At 43.0% G+C, this 27,339-nt stretch overlaps 1 protein-coding gene across 1 annotated transcript in view; it reads right to left on the minus strand.

Annotated features, from left to right (window-relative positions):
* Positions 1-5,508: 5,508 nt before the first annotated feature.
* rbm20 (RNA binding motif protein 20) overlaps positions 5,509-27,339 on the minus strand; it is a 57,330-nt gene continuing 35,499 nt past the window's right edge. Inside the window, exons 11-14 of the mRNA XM_055647464.1 lie at positions 25,432-26,077; positions 20,093-20,212; positions 18,381-18,502; positions 5,509-6,126 (exon numbers count right to left, since the gene is read on the minus strand). Of these exons, the coding sequence (XP_055503439.1) occupies positions 6,004-6,126; positions 18,381-18,502; positions 20,093-20,212; positions 25,432-26,077 (1,011 nt within the window). The 3' untranslated portion in view covers positions 5,509-6,003. The remainder of the gene's footprint in view (positions 6,127-18,380; positions 18,503-20,092; positions 20,213-25,431; positions 26,078-27,339) is intronic.

Raw genomic sequence — 27,339 nt, forward strand, 5'->3', positions numbered from 1 at the left:
ATCCGGATCGCCAGTGAACCATCGTTCCTCTCTCACCTGGCCTTCAGCCTTTGTGCCCCAGGGAGGAGCCTCTAGCAGCTGACCTTGATGGCACAGAAGGCAAGACCTTCGGGTGTCCTTACTGGCCCTTTGTCCAACGTCCATCGCGGTTGCCAACACCCCCACCTTCTGGATCGCAGTCTTCAGGAGTGAGCAGCACATGAGCTTTGTACGAGGCTCCTACTCCAGATGGGTTTCCCAGTTCCGCGGCGGATGAGCCAGGCCTGCTGGTATGGTATGGTATGGTATGGTAGCGGCCTGCGGCCCGTTGCGACTTCTTCTGCCATGTCATCATGAATTTATCGCTCAATGGACAAGAACATGGCTGATGTGATTTTGGCTTCACCTCCATTTTCTTGCCAGTTCTCCATGAACCTCAATTCCCCACAAACTCAAAAACCTCTCAGCATTGCTTTGTACTGTGTTTACAAACCTGTAAGGAAGAATTTCATTGTTTCAATTCGGTGCAAATGCCAATTAAACACTCCCGACTCTTGTTAATCTACACAATTGTGTTCTTGTTAATCAACAATTCAATCTACACAATTTTTTGCTGTAAAGAATTCCAAAGACTCATTCATGTGAGACGTTTCTCATCATTGTACTAAATTGGTTTTGTATGTTGGTTTATTATTGTCACATGTACCAAGATACAATGAAAAACTTTGTGTGTAATTCAGACATATCATACTATAGATAAATATGTTACATAGTGCAAAAGAGAAAATAAACAGAGTGTAGAATATAGTGTTACAGTTACAAAGAAAGTGCAGATAAATAAAAAGTGCAAGGGCTGCAATGAGGAGGAGTGGAAGATCGGGAATTCATCTTTAGCATTCTGGGCGAGTCCAGAACCAGGGGCCACAGTTTAAGAATAAGGGGTAGGCCATTTATGGCTGAGATGAGGTAAAATCTTTTCACTCAGAGAGTTGTGAATCTGTGGAATTCTCTGCCACAGACGGCAGTGGAGGCCAATTCACTGGATGTATTCAAGAGAGAGTTAGATATAGCTCTTAGGGCTAATGGAATCAAGGGATATGGGGGAAGAGAAAGCAGGAACCAGGTACCGATTTTGGATGATCAGCCATGATGGTATTGAATGGCGGTGTTGGCTCGATATGCCGAATGGCCTACTCCTGCAATTATTTTCTATGTTTCTATGTTTCTTCCGCACTAGCTCTATAATCCACTATGGCATTTCCTTTCAAAGAGGCTGGTGCATTAGGATGCACTGAGTGGTAGATAGGATGAGAATTAATGAGCCTAATGCTCATGTCAAGAGATTTGCAAGTAAAATTTGACACCTGGCTTTGAAAAACCATCTTAGCACAGGTAACTAAAAACTAGTGGTAAAATTAAGAAACATTTTAGGTTAATAGGGATATTAACTCTGTCAATTGGAAATGTTAACCGTCCATTTCCCTGCACAAATGCTGTCTGACCCACTGAGGGATGGAGTGGAAGAAAGCTTACAAGGAATTCTCCACAGTTTAAAGCAATGAAAGGAGAGCATCTGGAGAAACTCAGCGGGACAAGCCATATCTGTGGAGGGAAATGGACAGTCAATATTTTGGGTCAAGACCCTTCATTTTGACTGAAAGAGTAGAGAGAAGTAACCAGTATAAAAAAAAGTGGTGGAAGGGGAGGGGCTAGATACAACAAGTAGATACAGCGAGGACGGGTTGTTCAGCAGGTTAGAGACAGATAGGGGAGGGAAGGGTGGATTTGGCAACAGAGGCTGGGCGGTGATAAGTGGAGGACAAATGTCTTCAGCTTCTGCAATCTGATAGGAAAGGAAGGTGAAGAATAGAACTGAATGAAGGGTGGCAGAGTGATGGGTAATAGCTGATAGCAACAACAGGAGGGGAGGGGTAAAGGAATTTTAATAGGAACTAGACCAAGTGGGATCCATTGGGTCCCGTCCCCTCAAAGCGCGGTTGGGAGGGCAGGGGGCGTCCTGCGGCATCACACACACATTAGCCACCCCTCACACACACTAACCACCCCAACCTCCCACACACACTATCCACCCCCATTGATATTATACAAATATTATTAATTCACTCCTTTTACACCATCCCCCGCCCTATCCACTCACGTATAGCCCCCAACTCGCAGGCACGGCTAGAGAAGGAGAGGGAGGGGGATAGAGAGAGGGACACAGAGGGACACAGAGAGGGGTACACAGAGGGGTGCACATAGGGCGACACAGAGAGCGACACTGAGAGGGACACAGAGAGGGACACAGAGAGGGACACAGAAAGGGACACAGAGGCACAGAGGGGCACAGAGAGGGACACAGAGGCACCGAGAGGGACACAGAGGCACCGAGAGGGACACAGAGGCAAAGAGAGGGACACAGGCACAGAGAGGGACACAGAGTCACAGAGATGGACACAGAGGCACTGAGAGGGACGCAGAGGCACAGAGAAGGGACACAGAGAGAGGGGAGAGGAGGGGGAGAGAGGGGAGGGGAGAGAGGGGGACAGCGAGGGGGGGAGAGAGAGACAGAGAGGGGGGAGAGAGAGAGAGGGGGGGAGGGAGAGAGAGGTGGAGGGAGAGAGAGTGGAGGGAGAGAAGGGGGGGAGGGGGAGAGAGGGAAGTGGATAGAGGGGGGGGGAGAGGGGAGGGAGGGAGAGAAGGGGAAGGGGGGGGAGGCCGGAGAGGAGAGGAGAGGGGGATAGGAGGGGGGGGGAGGAGGAGGGGGGGAGAAGAGGAGTTGAGAGGGGGGGGGGGGGGGGGGGGAGAGGAGGAGGAGGAGGGGGAAGAGGGAGGACCAGAGTGGACCTGATCAGAGTGCTCCAGAGGGCCGACTTGGGGGAGTTCTTGAAGGGGGGGGGGGGAGAGAGCCCGGGGGGTAGAGAGAGGAGGGGGGGGAGAGAGTCCTGAAAAGAGAGATCCCGAGGGGGAGAGAGAGAGAGAATGCGAGTGAGGAGCCGAGCAAAAGCCCCGAGAGAAAGCGATGCCCGAGCATCTTTTGGAGTGGATGGAGGAGGGAGAGGTGGGGAGTGACGTCACTCGCAGCACAAGGAAGACAATCGCAGCGCAAGTAAGACGGCAGGAAGCAGAGGGGGGGGGGGGGGGGGGGGGGGGGGGGGGGGGGGGGGGGGGGGGGAGGAGAGGAGGAGGAAGGGGTAGAGGGACCCGACCCAAGATGGTTCTGACCCGATACGGACCCGACCCGAGACAAACCCGAGAGCTCTAGTACAGGGCCCGACTTGCTCATTCTTCACATAGAAATATAGAAAATAGGTGCAGGAGGAGGCCATTTGGCCCTTCACAGCACGCCATTCATTGTGATCATGGCTGATCGTCCCCAATCAATAACCCGTGCCTGCCTTTTCCCCATATCCCTTGATTCCACTAGCCCCTAGGTTCTGGACTCGCCCAATATTGGGAACATTTTTCCTGCATCTAAGTCTCGCAGCGCAGTCTTCAGCTCTGATCTTTGGTATTCAGTCTACGGGCCGACTGTGGAATAACGGGGGGAGGAGGGAGGGGTGGGGGAGGGGCTGACGTCACTCGCAGCGCGAGCAGACGCTGGCAGGCAGATCCATTCTGACGTCATCAAGGAATAAGCAGTTATTTTTTTCCAAGTTTCTTCAGATTTGTGAACATTTTGATTAATAACTCGAGAAATAATGCTCGTGAGAAAAAGACACATAAGCTATCTCTTTATGCAGATGATCAGTTATTATTTATTTCTAACCCAGAGAAATCTATCCCTGCAATAGTAGCATTACATAATCAATTTAGTCGTTTTTCTGGTTATAAACTAAATCTTAGTAAGAGTGAGCTTTTTCCATTAAACAATCAAATTTCGAATTATGGACAGTTTCCATTTAGATTGACTACCGTTTTACTTATTTAGGTATTAAGATACCAAGAAACACAAGGATCTATTTAAAGCCAATTTTATGCCCCTAATTGACCACTTCAGACAACACTTTACTAAATGGTCACTAATGTCCTTATCTTTAATTAGCCGAATCAATGTTATTAAAATGTTTATCCTACCTACATTTTTGAATTTATTTCCAACTATACCAATTTTTACTGCTAAATCTTTCTTTGATATTATTGACTCAAATATTTCTTCATATATATGGCAGAATAAAAACCCTAGAATAAGTAAAAAATACTTACAGAAATCAAAAAAAGACGGTGGTTTGGCACTGCCAAACTTTAGATTCTACTATTGGGCAGTTCATGCTCATTATTTAACGTTTTGGACAAAAGATTTTGAAGATACCCAATGCCCAGGATGGATAAATCTTGAACATGATTGTATGCAAGGGTTATCATTGGCTTCTATCCTAGAGGCCTCGTTACCTTTCACAATTACGAGATTGACTAAATATACAATTAACCCAATAATAAGACATACATTCCGAATATGGTTTCATTTTCGTAAGTTTTTTGGATTGAATGATTTTATCTTATCGAGTCCTATCATATCTAACTTTTTCTTCCAACCTTCTAGTACTGATCAAGCCTTTCTGTTATGTTTATCATTACTTTATTTTTGTTTGTTTTGTTTTTGCTTTGGAAAAAAAAATTAATAAAAGGATTTAAAAATAAATAATGCATGAATTTTTCAGATAAGGCGATTTTTGATTTCCCAGGATAAATCTCTACCGGAATATGTAAAAATGTTACTGTTAGTGCGTCGTTTCTTCGAGTAGATGTGATTGCACACAAACAAATAAATACACACACGCACACACACACACACATCCAAGATCAGAGTTTTATAGTCATAAGGATGTTAATTTTATATCTGACCTATTGCTGCAGCATATTTAACACAGATAAGGGGGAGCACATGGGGATTGGAAAAGTCACCTATCCATGTGAATGAGGAGCGGATGAGCAGGAGAGGCCATAGCTGTAGAATAAAATAAACTACCTTTTAGAAAGGAGGTGAGGAAGAATTTCCTTAGTCAGAGGGTGGTGAATGTGTGAAATTCATTGCCACAGATGGCTGCGGAGGCCATGTCAATGGATATTTTTAAGGCAAAGATTGACAGATTCTTGATTAGTAAAGGTGTCAGGGATTATGGAGAGAAGGAAGGAGAATGGGGTTGATTGGGAAAGATAGATAAGCCATGATTGAATGGCAGAGTAGACTTGATGGGCCAAAATGCCAAATTCTGCTCCTTGGAACTTATGAACTTGTGAGATGCAGCCCAACCTACTGAGTTGCTCAAGCCCTTTGTGTCTTTTTATGATTGGTGAATGTCTTGGTTTAAATGACTAGATCTGGTGAGCCAGTGATGGTACATATGGTGAAATGACCTATAAACCTATAGACAGTACCTATAGTTAAGTCCCACAAATGAAGGAAGACCCGTGAACGAGGTAAAAGGGGTTACGGACATTTTCATATTAAGGAAAGAGAAAAAACAGAACAATAATCCTCTAAGCTTAGTGGGCAAACAAATGACATTAATCATTACATCATTGTAATCATTAAATAAAATGTTTATTAAACTCATATCTGTCTGCCTGATACAATTTCTAAACTATAATTTTGTCATGTGTTTCCAGTGTTTTCAAAGAGTTTCTGCTGCTTCTAATAAATAACACAGAAATGTAAAATAAACTAATCAATAATCTCCCCTCGAATCGAACAATATGTTACCCAGACATAAATTAATTATCCATATGAAATGGTCCAAATAAAATGTCTTCATCAAACCAATACATTTAATCATAATCTCAGTTACAATTAGAAACTAGAAATTCCCTGAATATGATTGGCCTGGTCAGTGAAGATTAAGGATAAAGGCATCTTTCCAAAATATCACAACAAATGGGAGGATCCATCTTCTTTCCTTTCTCGCTTTTTTTTCCATCACTTCCTTGGCCTGGTGTATTCCAGCTCCACATCTTGAAGCAATCCCTAAGAATTAGGCCTTGGTTTCACTGATATTGGAGACTCCAGAGCATAATCTTAACGTTTCAGGACGTATTGGGCTTTTTCATGTCAAACTGCGGTATGATCCCAACTTCCTCCTCAGTTCCGGGATTTCCATCTCTCTCACCTTCCTTCAAGCTTTCATCTGCCAACTGTGATAGGTATTTCTGTGATGAAAAGAAACTAACTTTATAAATGTGAATAAATTGTTGTTCAAGACCCACAAATTGTTTAATAACCATTTTTATTATGATTTAACCTTTTCCAACTTTGATGCAAAAGTCAAAAAAATGATTATGCAGGAATTCAAAGCGTAATTCATTTAAAATGTGTTTCAGGCATTTAAAATGCTGTTATAGTCCTTCATTCAAAGATAATATTTAAATGTTTAAAAAAATATGTTTTGCATTCCATCCTCTGATGATGTGATTTGAACGTAAACTCGATCTGTATTTGAAGCTGCCAAAAACAAACACTGCTAAATGAAAAATGGTATGCAGAACAGAGTAGCATTTTCACTTTGAAAACTAATCTTAAAATATATTTTAAGGATTTCAGAAGAAAAACACATGCATTTATACCACAAAAGGTCATTGAACTGCAATATTAATTCTGATTTTATCCCCACAGCTGCTACCTGAACTTAGTATTTTAGCAACAACTGCTTTTTATTTGATTTCCAGTGTCTGCAGTATTTTATATTAGAATTGCATTTATTAATGACTTTCTGATGTTCTGAAGAGTTTTACAACAATTGATATTATTCTATTGGATGTCCACAAAGCACTTTTGAGTTTAGCAGTACCATATGGATGCTAATCATAAAATAAAAATTATAGAATTATTTTGCATACATTGGGCACTTTGGAAAGTCTAATTTCTGGAGTGTCGGAGACTGAGGAGAGACATGATGGACGTTTTTGAAACGATGTCATAGATAGGGTAGACACTCCAAACTTTTTTGTCAGTATGGAAATATCAAATAGTTGGGGTATAGCTTTAAAGTGAAAGTTTGATTGATATGTGCAGGGAAAGTTTGTTTTTGCACAGTGAACGGTAGATGACTGGAATGTACTGCCAGAGCCAGGGATGGTGGTGGAAGCAGAAGTGATAGTGGTGTTTAGGAGGCCTTTAGAGAGGCACATGAATATACTGAGAATAGAGGAATATGGATCATGTGCGGGAAAAATGAATTAGGTTAATTTGGCATCATGCTTGGCACTGACATCATAGGCCAAAGGGTCTGGTGTTGTGCTGTACTGTTCTATATTCCACGTAGGACAACAATACAACCTAAAAACTCTGCAATCCCATTCTTCCATAGAGGACAATGTTCTAAAACAAGTATAGGTAACCCGGTTAATAAAACATGAAACAAAAATAAAGGTGAATAAAATAAATATAATCAAAAGCATACTATTCTACTCAGCAACATTAATGTACATTACAGGCACACACAAAGTGCTGCAATTGAGAAACTGGGTCCACAATGTTGTGACCAGCAAATGAGAGATAGGTACGGTTGTTGTGCTACTCAAGGGTTAACTGTAAGCTCATGGAATGTTACTTATAAATTTAGTTTCCACAATATGTCTCCATCAAGATTCCAAGAGTCAAACTTAACCAGCCCAACAGCTTCTTCAGAAGCATCTTCAAAAGGGTCGCGACCTGAGACATCGCCTATTCCTTTTCTCCACAGATGCTGCCTGAGTTACTCCAGCATTTTGTGCCTATCTTCATTATAAACCAGCATCTGCAGTTCCTTACTACTTAGGTGGAAATATATTGTGGATTAAAACAAGGACTTGCAACCACCCATAATACTTTTGCTCTCCACCACAGCAATATGCTGTAGCTTGACATCAGATGCCTTGGACTGGCAAGTTGAGTTTTGTTTAGCAGCCGCTTGCTTGGAAATACTGTATCAAGGAATCTAGGTCACAAATAAAAATGATATTTAGGACACAGGGGGAAAGCATTCAACAAATTTCCATCGTGTTTTAAATTGGTCAATTTGAGTGGTCTGTTAATGATGTTGGAAGGATTGACCTAAGCCACCTTATCTTCTTATGTTCTTACATTACTGAATCAAGAAAGAATGAATAGATTGGATCTTTTTTTTTTACTTCCTCAGAAAAGGCAGCAGATGGGTGACTCAATAGAGGCCTTGAAAATACTGGAAGGTTTTGATACATACAGAACATTTCCATGTGTGGGGATGAGACCAAGAATGCAAGGCATTTGCCAAGAAATCCATCCGTGTTATCAAAATAAATATCTTTCCCCGAGGAGCAATGTGAATCTGTGCCATGTTACTATGGAGAGCGGTTAAAACAAATAGTATGCATGCAGTAGAGGCTGGGTGAGCATTTGTCAGAGTCAGAGTCAGAGTCAATTTAATTGTCATTTGGACCCCTGGAGGTCCAAACGAAATGCCGTTTCTGCAGCCATACATTACACACAAATAGACCCCAGACACATACTAATTACATTTAACATAAACATCCATCACATAGCTGTGATGGAAGGCCAAATAAACTTATCTCTCTCCCCCCCCCCCCCCCCGATGTCAGAGTCAAAGTCATAGTCCCCGGCTGGCGATGGCGATTGTCCCGCGGCCATTAAAGCCACGCCGGGCAGTGGTGTCAGGTCGCACACCGGGTCTTGGTGTTAGAGCCCCCGGTGTGCGCTCGCAGAGTCCGCGGCCATTCCAGCCGCGCGGGGCAGTGGTGTCAGGCCCCGCTCCAGGAGCTCTTCGACCCCGCAACTCGGGCGGGAGAAGTCGCCGTTGCAGGAGCCCTGAGAAAGTGGTCTCCCTCCAGGGAGCCGTGGGCTCCCGGTGCCGTCGTCCACAGACCCGTCGTTGGAGCCTCCGACTCTCCGGTAGCAGCAGCAACGACAGCAGCGGCAGCGGCAACGCTCCTCCACCGCTCCACCCGCACCGGACTCGGCCAGCTCCGCGACGGCAACGGTGAGTCGACACCTGAGTCCCCGGCTTCTTCCTGTTGGAGGCCGCTCCTCGTTGCGGCCTCAACGACACCTGAGACCCGACGAGAAAAGGTCGGGTCTCCAGTGCAGGGAGAGATTCAGGAGGCGAATGAAAGAGATGGTTATTGTAAATATGCATACTGTACAATCTGGAGTTCAAGATCATCTTTAATTGGTACTCATATATAGCGGTACAGCAGGTTGGTAGTTGTTAGGTCATCGTTACCGCCTCCAAGACTGACCAGTATAGGAAGTGGGTGTTAGTATGAATCATACAGTAAGATGGGGTTAGTGATGCTATTCTGCTATGATTGGTTCACATGCAATAACCAATCTACAGTTATGATTCAGATGATGAAAGAAGAGAGGAATCTTACGCAGAGCATCAGGAACAGCAGCATGAACTTGGGCTGAGCAGCATGTTTCAGAGCTGCATCTCCTGTTTAATCCTTTATTTTGTTCCTTCCGAGATTAAAATTACTTTTACAAAATGCTGCATCCAGTTACACCCTGTTGACCAGCAGAACCAAACCAGGGTGGCATAGTGGATCAACAGGCGGTGCTGCTGTCTCACAACTCCAGCGACCCAGATCTAAACTGGAAGTCTAGTTGCTGTCTGTGTAGAGTGTGCATGGTTTCCCTAGGCAGCTCCGGTTTCCTCACATATCCTAAAGGCATGCTGGTTTGCAGGTTGCAATAAAAAGGAACTGAAAATGTTGGTTTATACTAAACCAAACTTATACCGCTGAGTTACTCCACAAAATGTTGGAGTAACTCAGCGGGACAGGCAGCATCTCTGGAAAAAATGGACAGGTAACGTTTTGGGTCTGGATCCTTCTTCAAATGAAAGAAAGGTGCAGTATTGTAGGATGATTGGTGACTGCAAATTGCTTCTAATGAAAGAAGGTGGTGGAGGATTGGCGGAGTTGATAGGAATTTGTAAGTGTATTTTACATGGGAAATAAGTCGTAAAATGAGATTGAAGAGATCCCTCCAAGTATTGGCAAGAACTTGAATAGGCTGATTTATCTCCATACATTCGATGAACAAATTCTGTAAAAAATGTATAAACACACCCAATGGGAGGGTCAAAGTAAGTCAACCTTCCAAATGTAAATTCTATCCAGCTCTTTTAATTACAAGTTATATTTTAATATATATTGCAAGACAAATTGTATGCAAGGAGAGGACATACTAAAGTCAGCAATCTTCCATCTGCTGGTGTGTTGATTTTATGCATCCTGTGGATATCCTCATGAGGATCAAGCCTTTAATTTGACCCTTTATTGCACCAACTGGTTTTGTATTTCCTATACTGGGCGGCACCATGGTGCAGTGGTAGAGTTGCTGCCTTACAGCACCTGAGATCCAAGTTCGAGGCTGACTATGGAGCATATACGTTTTCCCCAAGTATGCGTAGATTTTCCCCGGGTTCTCTGGTTTCATCCCACATCCCAAAGACATACAGGTTCGTAGATTAATTGGCTTTGGTAAAGATTGTAAATTGTCCCAAGTGTGTAGGATAGTGCTAGTTTACGGATATTGCTGGTCTGTGTGAAATCTGTGGGTAGAAGTGCCTGTTTCTGCATTGTATCTCTAAACTAAACTACTGGACATTTATCAACTAACTCATCTTGATACTCTTCTCCGTGACATTTGAATTTGTTGCAGCCTTTCTGTGCTCCAGTTATAGAATTAACACATTTCAGACTTAACCAGTAATTGAATAAACCTTCCAATACTTTCAAGCTGGTTCATCTCATGTCTGAATGCACAAACTTGCTGGGGATTTCCAGTCCGACTAAAGTGCCATAGGCATTATGAAAGCAGCTAAAAATTCCTAATCTTTTTAAAGCACAACTGAGTGCCAAACTCACAAATAGCAGAACCTATTCTTAATTAAATTCACCTAATAACGTTACAGTCTGTTGAATTACTGCTCATCAGCATAATTTCTGTGGATTGTGTTAACTTGTTTATCGTGGATGCATTTGCCTGCAATTACCACCTATTTGGGGTCTTGAATGCTTTAAGGGTTTTAAAACAAAATATCTGAAGTACAATTCAAGTTTATTGGTTTCATAGTTGAACAAAATTCTTGCATAACCTGGTTAAACCGAATTCCCTTCTTCCACCTTCACAATTCACAACATTGCTATCCCCGAGCTTCACAATTTGCAACGTTAATCTTTTAGGCTCACACCTGTCTTTTCAACTCTGGTTTTTGTATAACAATCTGCCTAACAAACCCCCCCTTGACACTGTTCACCAATTACCAGCCTTGCTTTGTCTTGCCCAACCTCTCTCCCAGTTTTCTTTTCCATTCCCCCCTGTAATCAGCCTGGAGAAGGGTCCTGACCTGAAATATCACCTATCCAGGTTCTCCAGAGATGCTGCCTGACCCGCTGAGTTACTCCAGCACTTTGTGTCTTTCTTTGGTAAACCAGCATCTGCACTTTCTTGTTACCACAAACTGATATCCCTGTTATTGTGAGACAGATACAATTAAAAAATCCCAGTCAAAGTAGTAAAATCATTTTAGTTTCAAATTTTCGATGTTTGACTGTTGTGATGGTGCTGTGGTAGAATTGTTGTCTTACAATGCCAGAGACCTGGGTTCAATCCTGACCAGGGGTGCTGTCTGTACGGAATTTGCATATTCTCTCAGCGACCATGCGGGTTTTCCCCTACTACTCCAGTTTCTTCCCACACTCCAAAGACACGCAGGTTTGTAGGTTAATTGGCTTCTGTTAAAATTGTAAATTGTCTATAGTGTGTAAGATAGTGCTAGTGTATGGGGATCGCCGGTTGGCACGGACTCGTTGGTCCGAAGGGCCTGTTTCTGTGCTGTACCTCTAAACTAAGCTAAACTAGATGGTGAGATTTAAAACCTTATCCAACTTGAACGGATTAAAAAACCAACATTTAAAATATATAATTTAGTGAGATCATATGTAATCAATTAGCAATATGTTTAACTCTGGACTGCAAAAAGGGCCCAGGACAGGGTCCCATTTAATGTATGTAATTGGAGTGGGGGTTAGGGTTGATACTATTCATAGAAAATTTTAGTTCAAAATTGCCTTAATACCAAGAAATCACAAAGATAATATAAACCTGGGGAATGGATACATAGAAACATAGAAAATAGGTGCAGGAGGAGGCCATTCGGCCCTTCGAGCCAGCACCACCATTCATTGTGAACATGGCTAATCGTCCCCAATCAATAACCCGTACCTGTCTTTTCCTCATATCCCTTGATACCACTAGCCCCTAGAGCTCTATCTAACTCTCTCTTAAATCCATCCAGTGACTTGGCCTCCACTGTGGCAGGGAATTCCACAAATTCACAACTCTCTGGGTGAAAACGTTTTTTCTCACCTCAGTCTTAAATTGCTTCCCCTTTATTCTAATAGGTGTGGTAAGGGAGCCTGGTAAGGGTGGCTTCTGGGTAAAGTACATACAGGCAGTGTTTATTTATAGACAAAAAAGTGCCAGTATGCATGATTAATAAACATACGTGTCACATTGCCAGAAAAATAAATATTGATGTCTGGCTTTGTAAAAGCGCCATTTTGCTGTGGTGGCACACGCCGTCACAAATAAAGCATTGCATACACTTAAATCTCCCCAGAAAAGCAAAGTGGATATTTTCAGCACCTGGAATTCTTTTGTAATTACTCATATCCTCAGTTCCCCAAAGTGGACTTCTTTGTTTCTGAAATAAAGGCAATCGATTCCTGGGTCCTTTTGCAATGTACCTTATCACAATCCAGCTTCCTGTTGGATTCCAAGTCTTTCCTCTGGTCCCAGCATATCATGAAGCCTATTTTCAGGGCTGATATCAGCGGCATGTGCAGCTCTATTCAAAGCAATTGCTCACTATTTGCTAGGTCGGCATGTATGTCTAATGGATTAACCTAACACAAGTAAATTGTTTGTTACTAAATCCCAGTAAATGGTTTCCTGGTGAAAGATTTATTTCAGGGGTATAAGAAATGAATAGCTGGATTGGTGTTTATGTCTTTTGAACATCGCTTCCAAGCAGATGGATTTCAGCGGTCTATTCTGGTATTGCTTATTTCCTTGTTCTTATGATTGAAGGCTAGTTCACCAAATCAAACAAATGTTGGCAAAAGAAACAAACATTTACAACTTTCATCTTAGTTTCGTCCCTCCCGTCTGGTCAGGCTGCAACTCAGAAGCCAAACAGCTATTTTGTCATTTGAACCTCAATGAGGCTCAAACGAAACTCTGTTTCTACAGCTATACAAAAAGGAACAACTTCTACAAGACACACAAACAAGCCAATTCACACAAACAAACATCCATCACAGTGAATCTCCTCCTCACTGTGATGGAAGGCAAAGTATTTTCTCAATTACAATTACAACAGAAGTCATTACAATTGACTTCTACCTTCTATGTACTCACTGAAGCCTAAGTTTACCAGGAAAATCCTCCCTTTATCATGTTTTTAAAAAATAAATTATTTTAACGATACAGCATGAGAACAGGACTTTCTGCCCACTGAGTCCATGCCAACCATCAATTACCCCTTCACACAAGGTCTGTTATCCCATTTCTCATCCACTCCCTGCACATTAGGGACAATTTTATAGAGGCGATCCACTTTGGTTTCCACACTGTATCTTTAAATTCTAAAGTAAAGTCTAAAGTCTAAATATCTTTCACTAATTGTATTAGGTGATAATTGCAAGGAAGTACGCACCTATCTTTCCAGCCAGTGCTTTTAGTGAGGACAGAATTACATAATTATCCTATGGTTTGAGGCAAAAACTTTGTTCAAGGATTGCAAGTGCAAGTGATTTCTGTGGAGAGGGGATTTCTCTGGATATGGTAGATATTGAGTTCCGTACCCGACGTATCCAGAAGATATCTGGTCTATAATGAGTTCAGGTGATGTTGGATAACATGCTCTCCAGGGATGCTGCTTGACCCGCAAAGTTACTTCAGCACTTTTTGTCCTTTTCTGTAAAACTATGTTCTTACAAAAGAAGATTATGCCATATATGTTGATATTAAATAAATAGAATATGGCCTCCTTATGTTTAGGCAGGGTTCCATTAAAAAAAAACTGTTTGTAACCCAACAGGGGTGCAGCGGTAGAGTTGCTGCCTTACAGGACTTACAGTGTTGGAGACCCGGGTTCGATCCTGACTACGGGTGCTTGTCTGTACGGAGTTTGTACATGCTCCCTGTGACCGCATGGGTTTTCTCCTTGGTTTCCTCCCACGCTCCAAAGACATACAAGTTTGTAGGATAATTGGCTTGGTATAAATGTAAATTGTCCCTAGTGTGTTTAGGATAGTGTTAATGTGCTGGGGATCGCTGGTCAGTGCGAACTCGGTGGGCCGAAGTGCTTGTTTCTGGACTATATCTCTAAACTAATTTAAACTAAAAAGTTTGCTAATTGGAAATGCAACATTGAACTAAGTTCCCACATGGCAGAACACGCCTGTTGCCTTGCGATGGCCACTGATCCATTCTGCCAGTTTCCCAAATGGTCGTTCGTAAGTACAGGCTGATCAAAAGGAAGGCATTCGTAAGCTGGAGATGTTCTGTAAGCAATAGATGGCAGGCTGAAAAAGGCACAAAGTGCTGGAGTAACTCAGCAGGACAGACAACATCCCTGGTGAACATGGATCGTTGACGTTTCGGGTCGGGACTTTTCTTCAGATTGATGCTTGAGAGCTCTTTACACAGCAGATTACACAGAGGAAAGCCTAAAGTCATCAAAATCAGAAACAAACTAGGGACATTTTAATTTACACACCAAACAGCTGAAAGACCCAATGCCACCGCAAAAACTCTTGAGCATGCATATATAGATACAAAATGCCTGGGTGCTGGGTAAGAAAGGCATAGAACCGTAAGACAATGTAGAAACAAAGAACTATAGATGCTGGTTAATACAGAGTTCATTGCTTCAGATTAAATAAGAGCATTGTCTTACGGAAAATTACACAAAGTGCTGGAGTAACTCAACAGGTCAGGCAACATCCCTGGAGAACATAAATAGGTGACGTTTTCCATGCTCTCCAGGGATGCTGTTTAACCTGCTGAGTTACTCCAGCACTTTGTGTCGTTTTCCGTAACACTATGCTCTTACTTAATCGGAAGCAATAAATTGTTACATTAACTGAATGTGAACATGAACATGAACTCTTAATCTTTCTGTGATACTTTGTGCTATTTTTATTATAGGCTTTCTTCAACCAAAGGCACAGTTGAGTAAAGCACTGAGCTGGATTTGAAAACTCTACCATATAAGCAAATATCTACAGGCATGGTAGATTACCAGTTTAAATCACACTCGAGAGACTAGACAGAAATGGAAACTGATGCCTCAGTATGCTATTGAGGAAGTACAAAGATGTTCATTACATTCAACGTAAGGAAACCTTATATATATACACAATAAACCACTTTATACTCTCCAGTTAATTATCATATTTTATGATGAAAGTCACCGTTATGCAACAAAAAAAGAATGCTGAACTACTGTATCATGCAGTGTTTGTGAAAAGAGAAAGCGAGTTAAGGGCCTGTCCCACTTACGTGTCCTTAGCTCGCAAATTACGCGACCTCGTGGTCGTGTTGAGCCACGATGGCCCCGCGAAGGTCGGGCGCGATTTCATGCGTACGGATAGCCTTCTGGAGCGCGTGACGTCATTTGAAGATGGACACAAAATGTTGGAGTAACTCAGTGGGACCGGCAGCATCTCTGGAGAGAAGCAATGGATGATGTTTTGTGTCGAGACTTCTTCAGTCTGAAAAGAAGGGTCTTGACCCGAAACGTCACCCATTGCTTCTCTCCAGAGATGCTGCCGTTTGGTTTTCACCACCCGTTGTAGTGCCTTCCTATCTGCTTCGGTGCAACTGCTGTACCATACCGTGAAGCAGGTGGTCAGGATGCTTTCGATGGTACAGCAGTAAACGTTGGTCAGGATCTGGGGGGACAGGTGAGCTTTCTTGAGCCTCCTCAGGAAGTATAGGCGCTGCTGCGCCTTTTTGATCAGCTTGGAGGTATTGAGGGACCAGGACAGATCCTCCGAGATGTGTACCCCGAGGAATTTGTAGTTGGAGACGCGCTCCACCTCAGTCCCGTTTATATGGGTGGGGGTTTGTCTGCCCCCTCTGTTCTTCCTGAAGTCAACAATAATTTCCTTCATCTTCTTGGAGTTGAGGACGAGGTTATTGTCGGCACACCAGGCTGCCAGGTGCTGGACCTCCTCCCTGTAGGCTGACTCGTCGTTGTCACTGATCAGCCCTACCACCGTGGTGTCGTCGGCAAATTTAATGATGGTGTTGGAGCCATACTTAGGGATGCAGTCATGGGTAAAGAGGGGGTAGAGGAGAGGGCTGAGCACACAGCCCTGTGGCACGCCGGTGTTCAGTGTTATAGTGGAGGAGGTGAGGTTGTTGACCCTAACAGACTGTGGTCTGTTGGTGAGGAAATCCAGTGTCCAGTTGCAGAGGGAGGTGGAGATGCCAAGTCCACTGAGTTTGGTGATCAAGCTGACGAGGATGACAGTGTTAAAGGCGGAGCTGAAATCAATGAACAGCAGCCTGATGTAGGTGTTATTGCTGTCCAGGTGGGTCAGGGCTGAGTGTAGGGCCGCCGATATGGCGTCCTCTGTAGACCTGTTGGTCCGGTATGATGGGGGTCCAGTGTGGGGGGAAGGCTGGCTTTGAGGTGAGCCAAGATCAGCCGCTCAAAGCACTTTGCGATGACAGGGGTGAGTGCCACTGGGCGGAAGTCGTTGAGACTCCCTGAAGCTGATTGTTTGGGCACTGGATCAATGGTTGAGGTCTTGAGGCAAGTGGGGACGACACCCTGGGCCAGTGACAGATTGAAAATGTCAGTGAGGACCAGGGATAGTTGTCCAGCACATGCCCTGAGCACCCGCCCGGGGATGCCATCGGGGCCGGCAGCTTTGTGCTCATTCACCTTGCTCAGTGCACCTTGTACAGCAGAGGTGGAGAGACTGAGGGGTTGTTCGTTCGGGGGTGGGGCAGCTTTGATGGCTGGAGTTTTGTTGTCCCGGTCAAAACGAGCACAGAAGTGGTTTAGCTCGTCAGGAAGGGAGGCGTTGTCTGGGGAGGGGGGGGGTGTTAACTTTATGGTAATCGGCAATGGATTTGATTCCTTGCCACATGCGCCTGGGGTCGTAGTTGTTTTGGAAATGCTCCTCGATCTGCTGTTTGTGATTGAGTTTAGCATTCCTAATTCCCTTTTTCAGATTGGCCCTGGATGAGCTGTATCCCTCAGCGTCGCCAGATTTAAAAACGGCATCGTGAGCCTTCAGCAGGAGTCTGACCTCCCTGCTCATCCACGGCTTCTGGTTAGGGAAGGTCTTTATCTGTTTGTGGGTAGTGACGTTGTCAGTGCAGAATTTTATATAGTCCAAAATGGTTGAGATGTATGAGTTAATGTCCACTTGGCAGTTAAAGGTGGCCTGGGTGGCGAACAGACTGCAGTCTGTTTGCTGAAACTGTTCCTGTAATACAGAGACAGCCCCCTCAGGCCAAACCTTCACTGTCCTCACGGTTGGTTTCACACATCTGATCAGAGGTGTGTATTTGGGGAGCACGAACAGATATTCCTCTATATTTCCCTACCTTCCTCACCTATTTTTCTGCCTTAAAACTTCCAAGTTTTGAGAAAAAAACAACAATCTGAAACCTTCATTGTTTTTCACTCTTGACAAAAGATAAATGACCTGTTAAGCATTTTCACTTCACTTTATTTTCACTTCAGATTTCTAGTGTGCATTTAGAAGGAATTGCTGCATCTCAGCTGGGAGGATCTGCATTGACTTTCATCATCAGCCACTTTCTTCTTGTAACACCGACCCTTTTATCTCTTTCCTCTTACCCAGGGACTCAGTTAATCCACCCAATTGAAAAAACGTCCACTAAAATCCCATTTTAGTATACAGGTCCACCACCGATTTTCTGGCAACACCCCCAGAAGTCCCCTTGAAAATGTGCCTCGGCTGGGTGTGGCGGCTGATCTCGATGTCATTGGGACTTCCGCTGCAGACCAGCAGGTTGAATTTGCCCCCTGTGTCTGGAACTCTGGCCCGGCCGTAGCCAGCAGATCCATTCCATAGCCGATTTCCGAGGCTGACTTTGCGGCTCCTTGGCGGCCTAGGTGGACCGTTCTGGTACCATTGGACTCCTCTCAGAGACCGTGTCCTCTGCTCGTCTGGAAAAATGGATATTCCAGAAAAGCTCTGGGACTAAGGATGACGGAAAATCGGTGGTGGACCTGTACTAGGAGGGATTACTGGAAAGCAGCCGAGAAACACCGTGTCCACTGGGCCCACAACAATCGTCTCAGCGTTGAGCCTTTACTACAACTTCCATGCCCTGGACAAAGTCAAGCAACTCTTGTCTCCCTTACCTGCAGGTTCTTATAATGCACAGAACTCCGACAATGACTGGTTTTTGCAGCATCCTCCGTAATGTAAAATAAACCACAAAGCTTGCAGTAAAATCCAGTTCTAGCTTCTACAAATTCAACACCTGAAAAATAAGAGCCTGCTGGTTACCAAAGGTTCTGTTAAAGATACACAGATTTCCAGGAATTTGGATGACAAAAGAACAAGAATCTGTATTCCCACATTTTCTCTCTTTGAAGGATCGGTTGGATTTTTGGCTTTGCTGCCATCCAATTCATTCCATCCAAGTTAATTTTCCATATTGGCATGAAAAATATTTTGAAATGTATCTTTTCAAAATGTTCTGTCAGGAAATGGGGGCCTTCATGCAGAGTCTTGATTCATTTCTAGTTTAGTATGGTTGATCTCAGTCAACATAACAGATGGGGATTCTGCATTAGGCCTTTCACACTCCTGATCTATGGAGAGAAGACTTCCAAGTAATGGAGGTGCATGGAAGGGTAATGGAGGGTATGGATTCTGTTTTGACTTCATCTTATAAACTTGGATTCAACATAATGATTATTTGGATGAGCTTCCCATTGAAACCCATCCCACAAAGCAGGAGGAAGAAGACACAGAGTCCGGGAGCAGCAGAACATGGACAGGTAACTTGTAGGAATGAACTGCAGATTAAACCGGAGATAGCCACAAAATGCTGGAGTAACTCAGCGGGACTGGCAGCATCTCTGGAGAGAAGAAATGGGTGACATTTCAGGTCGAGACCCTTATTCGGACTCAAAATTCTTCTTCAGTCTGAAGTAGGGTCTCGACCTGAAATGTCACCCATTCCTTCTCTCCAGAGCTGTTGCCTGTCCGCTGAGTTACTCCAGCTTTTTGTGTCGATATATGGACAGGTAACATTTCAGATTACTGAAGAAGAAGGGTCTCGTTATGAAACATCTTTAACCGTGTTCTCCTGAGATGCTACCTGGCCTGCTGAGCTACTCCAGCAGACTATGTTTTCTTCTACACTCAAACAAAGGCTGGGATAAAGAGCTGTAGTGAATTTCAAATAGAATCTGATAATCCAGAATGTCCAATAGTAATGACCTACATAAACAGAATTAATGCCATTCCAATTAAATTTCTAGTGGTGTAGAAAATGCAGTGCAAGTTTATTCCATAATTTGGCACAAAGAATTAGGGGAGGCAAATGGATGCTGTCAAAAGAAAATGACAAATACATGCGTGAAAAGGGAATGGTGAGAAATGCTGAAGATGAGGTAGATGGAATGGGAGGAGACTCGTATAAAGTCTTAATGGTGGCACAGACTAATTTGGCTCAATGGCTTCTTTTTGCACAGTTTACATCAAATGCAATTGTACATCAATGGATATAAGTTTGTTGAACCCATTTATAAAGCCTGACAGGAAAATATTAAAATATATGCATAGACTGGTCACACATAAATTTATTATTATTCTGTCCTGACATGTAATTTATTTGGATTTAGATTTATAACTTCATAAATTCTAGGAGGAGAATTAGGCCATCTGGCCCATTACGTCTACTGTGCCATTCAATCATGGCTGATCTATCTTTTCCTCTCAACCCCATTCTACTGCCTTCTCCCCGTAACCCCATTATCCAACATTAACAATTCTACTAAATTCTACATAATAAACCTACTATAAAAATGCGTTATTTTGAAAGTTTCATACCAGTACTTACCTAGAGGAATACTAAGGTTAGAGAAGACGTCATGGTGCTGCCATGGCAACACAGGTTGTTGTATGTGAGGGAGTTGTTGATTGCTTCCTGCTGATTCTTGCAATGGCTGGCTTGTGTTTTCTGCATTTAAAAAATATTTAGAATCAGCACAGACATTCCTCGGGGATTCTGTTCCCTCACTGTTCAGCGGCTCAGTGGTTGGGGCTGAGCAACTAACGGTCCAGCAGGTGGCAGAGGCCAGAACTCTGAAAAAACTAGGCACAATAATGACCAACCCCACTCACCCACTCCACGCCCTGAAGGTGATCAAGTGCAGCATCTTCAGTCAGAGACTGATTGCACCAATGTGCAAAACGGAGAGACATAGGAAGTCTTGTATACCAGCTGCTATAAGGTTTTATAATGCACAAAAATTTTAACTTATTAAGTATTGAAGATATCTGTGGAAATGTGTGGTGTTATGTCTGTCTTGAAGCTGTTGTGGCACTGTAATTTCCTGTAAAGGATTATTAAAGGTTATTCTTCTTCTTCTCTTACCAGGTAGCACAACCATTACCAGGTAGTAAGTCCTGGCATTCAGAAATTATTCAGACCCCTTCACTTTTTCCACATTTTGTTACATTGCAGCCTTATTCTAAAATTGATTAAATTATTTTTCCTTTATCGTCAATCTATACACAATACTCCATAATAAAAACGCAAAAACAGGTGTTTGGAAATTTTTGCAAAGTAATTAAAAATAAATAACTGAAATATCACATTTACATAAGTATTCGGACCCTTTACTCAGTACTTTGTTGAGGCACCTTTGGCAGGGATTACAGCCTCAAGTCTTCTTGGGTATGACACTACAAGCTTGGCACACCTGCATTTGGGTAATTTCGTCCATTCTTCTCTGCAGATTCTCTCAAGCTCTGTCAGGATGGATGGGGAGCGTCGATGCACAGCTATTTTCAGGTCCCTCCAGAGATATTCGATCAGGTTCAAGACTGGGCCACTCAATGACGTTCACAGACTTGTCACAAAGCCACTCCTGCGTTGTCTTGGCTGTGTGCTTAGGGTCGTTGTCATGTTGGAAGGTTAACCTCTGCTCCAGTCTGAGTTCCAGAATGCTCTGGAGCAGGTTTTCTTCAAGGATCTCTCTATACTTTGCTCTGTTCATCTTTCCCTCGATCCTGACTAGTCTCTCAGTTCCTGCCGCTGAAAAACATCCCCACAGCATGATGCTGCTGCCACCATGCTTCACCGTAGGTATGGTATTGGTCAGGTGATGAGCGGTGCCTGGTTTCCTCCAGACGTGAAACTTGGCATTCAGGCCAAAACGTTCAATCTTGGTTTCATCAGACCAGAGATTCTTATTTAGGTGCCTTTTGGCAAACTCCAAGCGGGCTGTCATGTGCCTTTTACTGAGGAGTGGCTTCCGTCTGGCCACTCTACCATAAATGCCTGATTGGTTATTGTGCTGCAGATATAGTTATCCTTCTGGACGTTTTTCCCATCTCCATAAAGGAAATCTGGAGCTCTGTCAGAGTGACCATCGGGTTCTTGGTCACCTCCCTGACCAAGGCCCTACTCCCCCAATTGCTCAGTTTGGCCTGGCGGCCAGCTCTACGAAGAGTCCTGGTGGTTTCAAAGTTCTTCCATTTAAGAATGACGGCCATTGTGCTCTTCAGGACCTGCAATGCTGCAGAAATTGTTTTGTACCCTTCCCCAGATCTGTGCCTCAACACAATCCTGTCTCAGAGGTCTACAGACAATTCCTTCATCTTCATGGCTTGGTTTTTGCTCTGACATGCACTGTCAACTGCAGGACCTTATATAGACAGGTGTGTGCCTTTCAAATCATGTACAATCAATTTAATTTACCACTGGTGGACTCCAATCAAGTTGTAGAAACATCTCAAGGATAATCAATGGAAATAGGATGCACCGAAGCTCAATTTTGAGTGTCATAGCAAAGGGTCTGAATATTTATGTAAATGCGATATTTCAATTATTTCTTCTTAATTACTTTGCAAAAATTTCTAAACACCTGTTTTCCCTTTTTTATTATGAGGTATTGTATGTAGATTGACGATAAGAAAAATGAATTTAATCCATTTTAGAATAAGGTTGTAACGTAACAAAATGTGGAAAAAGTGAAGGGGTCTGAATACTCTCTGAATGCACTGTACATAGAGCTGCTTGAAACAAGTGGCGATGCATTTTAATTAAGATAGACACAAAATGCTGGAGTAACTCAGCAGGTCAGGCAGCATCTCTGGAGAAAAGGAATAGGCGACGTTTCGGGTCGAGACCCTTCTCAATAGGTGGCGTTTTCCTTCTCCAAAACAAGATGCTGCCTGACCCTTTGAGATACTTCAGCATTTTGAGTCTATTTTCGGTGTAAACCAGCACCTGTAGTATCTTCCTATGCATTTCAATTAACTTCTGTTCATGAATTTTAACCATTATTTTTGTCAAGTTAAAATGATTTGTTAATATATGCTGAAAATAGTAGGATTCACTTCATATGATGGCTCACAGCATAGTCTCAGAATTCATTGATACCACATATTGGTATCCAAATAGATCAATTGAACAATCAGATTTTATTTTTAATCTCATGTTAAAATCACTGCTCAGGACAATTACGTTATTTCCACAAAAGTATTTTGGAAATTTTACAAGATATCATCAGGGCGGCACAGTGATGCAGCTGGTGGAGCTGCCGCATCACAACGCTCGAGAACCGGGTGCGATCCTGATCTTGGGTGCTGTCAGTGTGGAGTTTGCAAGTTCTCCCTGTAACTGCATAGGTTTCCTCCAAGTGCTCCGGGTTCCTCCCACTACCCAAAGGCATGTAGCTTTGTAGGTTAATTGGCCTCTGTAAATTGCTCCTAGTGCGTAGGGTGCAGATGCGAAAGAGGGATAACGGAAATTGTGTGGCTGGGTAATCGATGGTCGGTGTGGATTTGATGGGCAAAAGGGCCATTTCCATGCTGTATCTCTCCATCAATACACCAAGCTCAATTGACCTCAAATGTGAGATTAAGTGAATGGAAGATGCCAAATGTGCAAATACCAATGAGATTTCAAAGACTCATCCAATAATTGAGAAAAGGACAGTTTTCTGAGTAGACATTTTGAGGGAGCATATTCTTAAGATGAATTGGATTTGAAGTTGATTAAAATTATCATGATTTAAAATACTGTAACACAATTAATGTTATGTATAAATAACACGTACATTAACAGTTAGGTAGACACAAAATACTGGAGTAACTCCGCGATTTAAACCAGCACCTGCAGTTCTTTCTTACACATCTTCTATTCTATTCTATTCTATTCTATTCTATCTATCTATCTATCTCTTCTATCTATCTCTTCTATCTATCTCTTCTATCTATCTCTTCTATCTATCCATATCTATCCATATCTATCCATATCTATCCATATCTATCTATCTATCTATCTATCTATCTATCTATCTATCTCTCTATCTATCTATCTATCTATCTCTCTATCTATCTATCTATCTATCTATCTATCTGTCTATCCTATTACTAAAACTCTCATCTTGTCCTTTTCCGGTTAAATGGTACCCTATATTTTCATCTTTTTTTACAGGTGCAAAAGGCCCACAGTTGCAAAAGGCACACAGTTGCAAAAGGCACACAGTTGCAAAAGGCACAGTTTAAAAACACATAAAGGGCACTCACAGGTCAGTATTCTCGGTGTTCTGTTGATTTCTAGCTCAGACTGAGAGTCGTGACCCTCTCCCTCCCCCATCTTGCAGAGACTGAGCCACGCCCACACATCCGGGTTTATAGCTCCTCCCCCTCCCAAGGAAGGGGAGTGGCCTTCATGGCATGATTGACAGGAGAGAGAATCTCAACATTTTTAAAACATTAGTAAGTCTTTTATTTTTCATCGATAGGAAAAATCCTCTGACCCTGACAGCTGGAGCGGGATTCTGAGGAAGGTGGCCAAAAATCACAGCCGTAAGTGGTCACGTTTTTTCTAAAATCAATATACAGTGCAAACAGTTAAGACTTTTAATTATATAGATAAATTAATCTGCTTGTGATCACTGTTTCCAATCAGTGGGACAAGACGGAAGTAGAGTGACTACAAAAGAACCAGAAACAACAAAAATAAAGACATTTTAAGTAATGAGTTGTTTAGATTTTGTTTCCTAGGTTTTAGTTTTAGTTTTACAAATACAGTGTGGAAACAGGCCCTTCAGCCCATTGAATCCACACTGACCAGCGATTACCCGTACACTAATTCTATTCGAGACACCGGGGACAATTTCTAGAAGCCAATCAACCTACAAACCTGCATGTCTTTGGATAGTAGAGGAAATCGGAGCACCTGAAGAAAACCCACGAGGTCACAGGGAAAACATACAATTTCCATACAGACAGCACCCATAGTCAATATTGAACCCGGGTCTCTAGTATTGTAAGGCTAGGTCTTTTCTAGGTCCTTTAGATGGCTGAGGTTGTGAATGGCCTGGGTTAGCCTGAGACCATAAAAGGAATGGTGACAATGGAATGGTGCTTGAGGCAAAGGTTAAACAATTTAGGATTTCTGTATGTTTATTGAACAAAGGTGCAATGAATCCAAAACTAGATCCCAGAGATTGCTTTATCACGTTTTAATTATATAAAATCACATGGTGTTTCACCTAATGCTACGTGTGAAAGTTTCATTAAGATTAAGATCTTAAGTTCAAAGTACACAAAAACAACCTTTGTTGGGTGCACTACCTCAGTTTCAGCTTTGCATTTTTTATTGGTCTCGGGCATGTTCCTGCTGCTGCCAACATTTAGCCTAACAGGTGTGGTCGTTCGAGAAACATGCTCTGAAAGATACATGCTACAATGGATGTGGCGCTCTTCCAGCTACTGGGGAGTGTTACGACTGAATGAGTGGACACTGCAATGGTGAGTGTATGTGAGACTACTCCCAGGGATTTAGAAGACTTTGAACAACTTGGAAAGAAAAACGTAATAAAAAGGAAGTGCAGATGCTGGTTTATACCAAAGGGAGGCACAAAATGATGGAGTAACTCAGTGGGGCAGGCAGCATCTCTGAAGAAAATGGACAGGTGAATGAAGAAGAAATTAATGAAAAGATTCTACCTGACCTGTTGTGTTACTCCAGCATTTTGTGTCTGTCTTTGGGTAAGAATAATGCCTGAAGGATATGTGTCCTTTGTGCAAAAGGGCAACAGAGAACCTTCAAGCATTCCCGACATATGTATTTATATGGAAAATGCTTTCGTGCAGTTCAGAATGCAATAATCAAAAATTATATCCCAAATGTTAAGAGAGGAGATTAGCATCATGTACCTCTACTGATTCCTTCTGGAGACTCTTTCTTAATTTCAGCTGCTTCAGGACTTCCTATGCTGGAGCTTGCCACGGACTGATCTGTTCTTGGTGGTTCTACCACTTCCTTTGAAGAATGTTCCTGCGGTTGTTTCTCATCATTTTCACAAGACCCAATAGGTCCGCGCAAATTTTCTGAATCCAGATGCTCAATGGATACACTTTCAGTTAACAGTTTGCTCATTTCACAGCTTTGACAATCCACAGGACTCTGTAGATCTTTCACAGTAGTCTGTTCAATCTCATTCAGTGAATTGGCCGTTAATAGAGAGTGGTTCTCAGATTCCATGCTAACATGGTCACTGCTTAAAGAAGGAGTTGGACCCGTTAGTCCTGGATCTCTGGGTGAAGAGCTATGAGGGTTGTCATCGCGATGTCCACAGTCAGTAACCATCTCTTTTGCTATTTGATCATTGTTGCTTATTTCCATATTTCCATCCTGTTCCGTTTGAATACAGGCGCTCTCCTGGATCTCAGGAACCTCTGGTTGTACCTCCATCAAATGTTCATCCTCACCTCCCACCTCATCCACAGTCACAAACTCCTCCAAGCTGCCTATATAACACTCTTCATCTTCGATCTCACTTCCGCTTTCAGAAGATGTGCTCTATTTGCAAATAATGAGAAAGATATTGTTAAAGGTCAGGCCAAACAGCAGGCTGTGTAAGAACAGTAAGAGTTGGTGGGCTGAGAAGAGCTTTCATTGTTTCTGCATTGAGTTGCTGATCCTGGTTTTACTCCGCACTCTGTGGAGGTCAATTAATTCCTCAGCTTCCTGACTAATCATTCTCATGTAGCAATCTCATTCCATTGAAGGTTTACGACTGAACGTGGGTGGTGGCCTGGCAGAGGTTAACTACAAATCTACTTAAACCAGTTATAGACCATTGAACTGTTCAGCACGTCAACAAGAATGGACCCTTTGGCCCACAATGTTTGTGCCCAACACAATGCCAAGTTCAACTGATCTCATCTGCCTGTAGATGATCCACACCCATCTATTCCTTGCACTTCCAGGCACCCATTCAAAACCCTCTTAAATGTCACTATCATATCTGCCACCACCACCACCCCAGGCAGTGTGATCCAAGCACTCATCATTCTCTGTAAAACAAATTGCCCCGCACATGTCCAATAAATTTTCCTCCTCTCACTTTATAACTATGCCCTCTGGTGTTGGACATTTCCACCCAATGAAAAGGGTGTATCTGCCTTATCTATGTCTCTTATAATTTTATATACTTCTGTCAAGTTTCCCTCAAGCTCTGATATTCCAGAGAATCCAAGTTTATCCAACCTCTCCCTGTAGCTGAAACCCCTTAATCCAGGCGTCATTCCGGTAAACCTCTGCCTCCTTTCCAAAACAAGGTAGTGCCTTGTGGTACTGGTCATCTCCATCCAAGAAGAAAATAAACAATGCGTCATTTTATATTCCCTTCCCACTCACGTTCCAGTTTAGTTTAGAGGAACAGCGCGAAAACAGGCCCTTTGGCCCACCGAGCCCGCACGGACCAGCGATCCCCGCACGTTAGCACTATCCTACAGACAATTTACATATACACTAAGCCAATTAACCTGTAAATCTGTACATCTTTGGAGTGCGTGAGGAAACCGAAGATCTCGGAGAAAACCCACGCAGTCACGGGGAAAACGTACAAACTCCGTTCAAACAGCACCCATAGTCGGGTTCGAACCTGGGTCTCTGATGCTGCAAGTGCTGTAAGGCAGCAACTCTACCGCTAGGCCACCATACCACCCTACTCCATAACTGTTTCCTGAGCTAAGATGTAAAGAAGCCAGCAGTTATCCACATCTGCTCAAGGTGATTTTAGACCACAACGCCAGCCTTATCTACTTGGTCTCTAATTT

The sequence above is a fragment of the Leucoraja erinacea genome, chromosome 15, assembly GCF_028641065.1.
Source record: "Leucoraja erinacea ecotype New England chromosome 15, Leri_hhj_1, whole genome shotgun sequence".
Classification (NCBI taxonomy): domain Eukaryota; kingdom Metazoa; phylum Chordata; class Chondrichthyes; order Rajiformes; family Rajidae; genus Leucoraja; species Leucoraja erinaceus.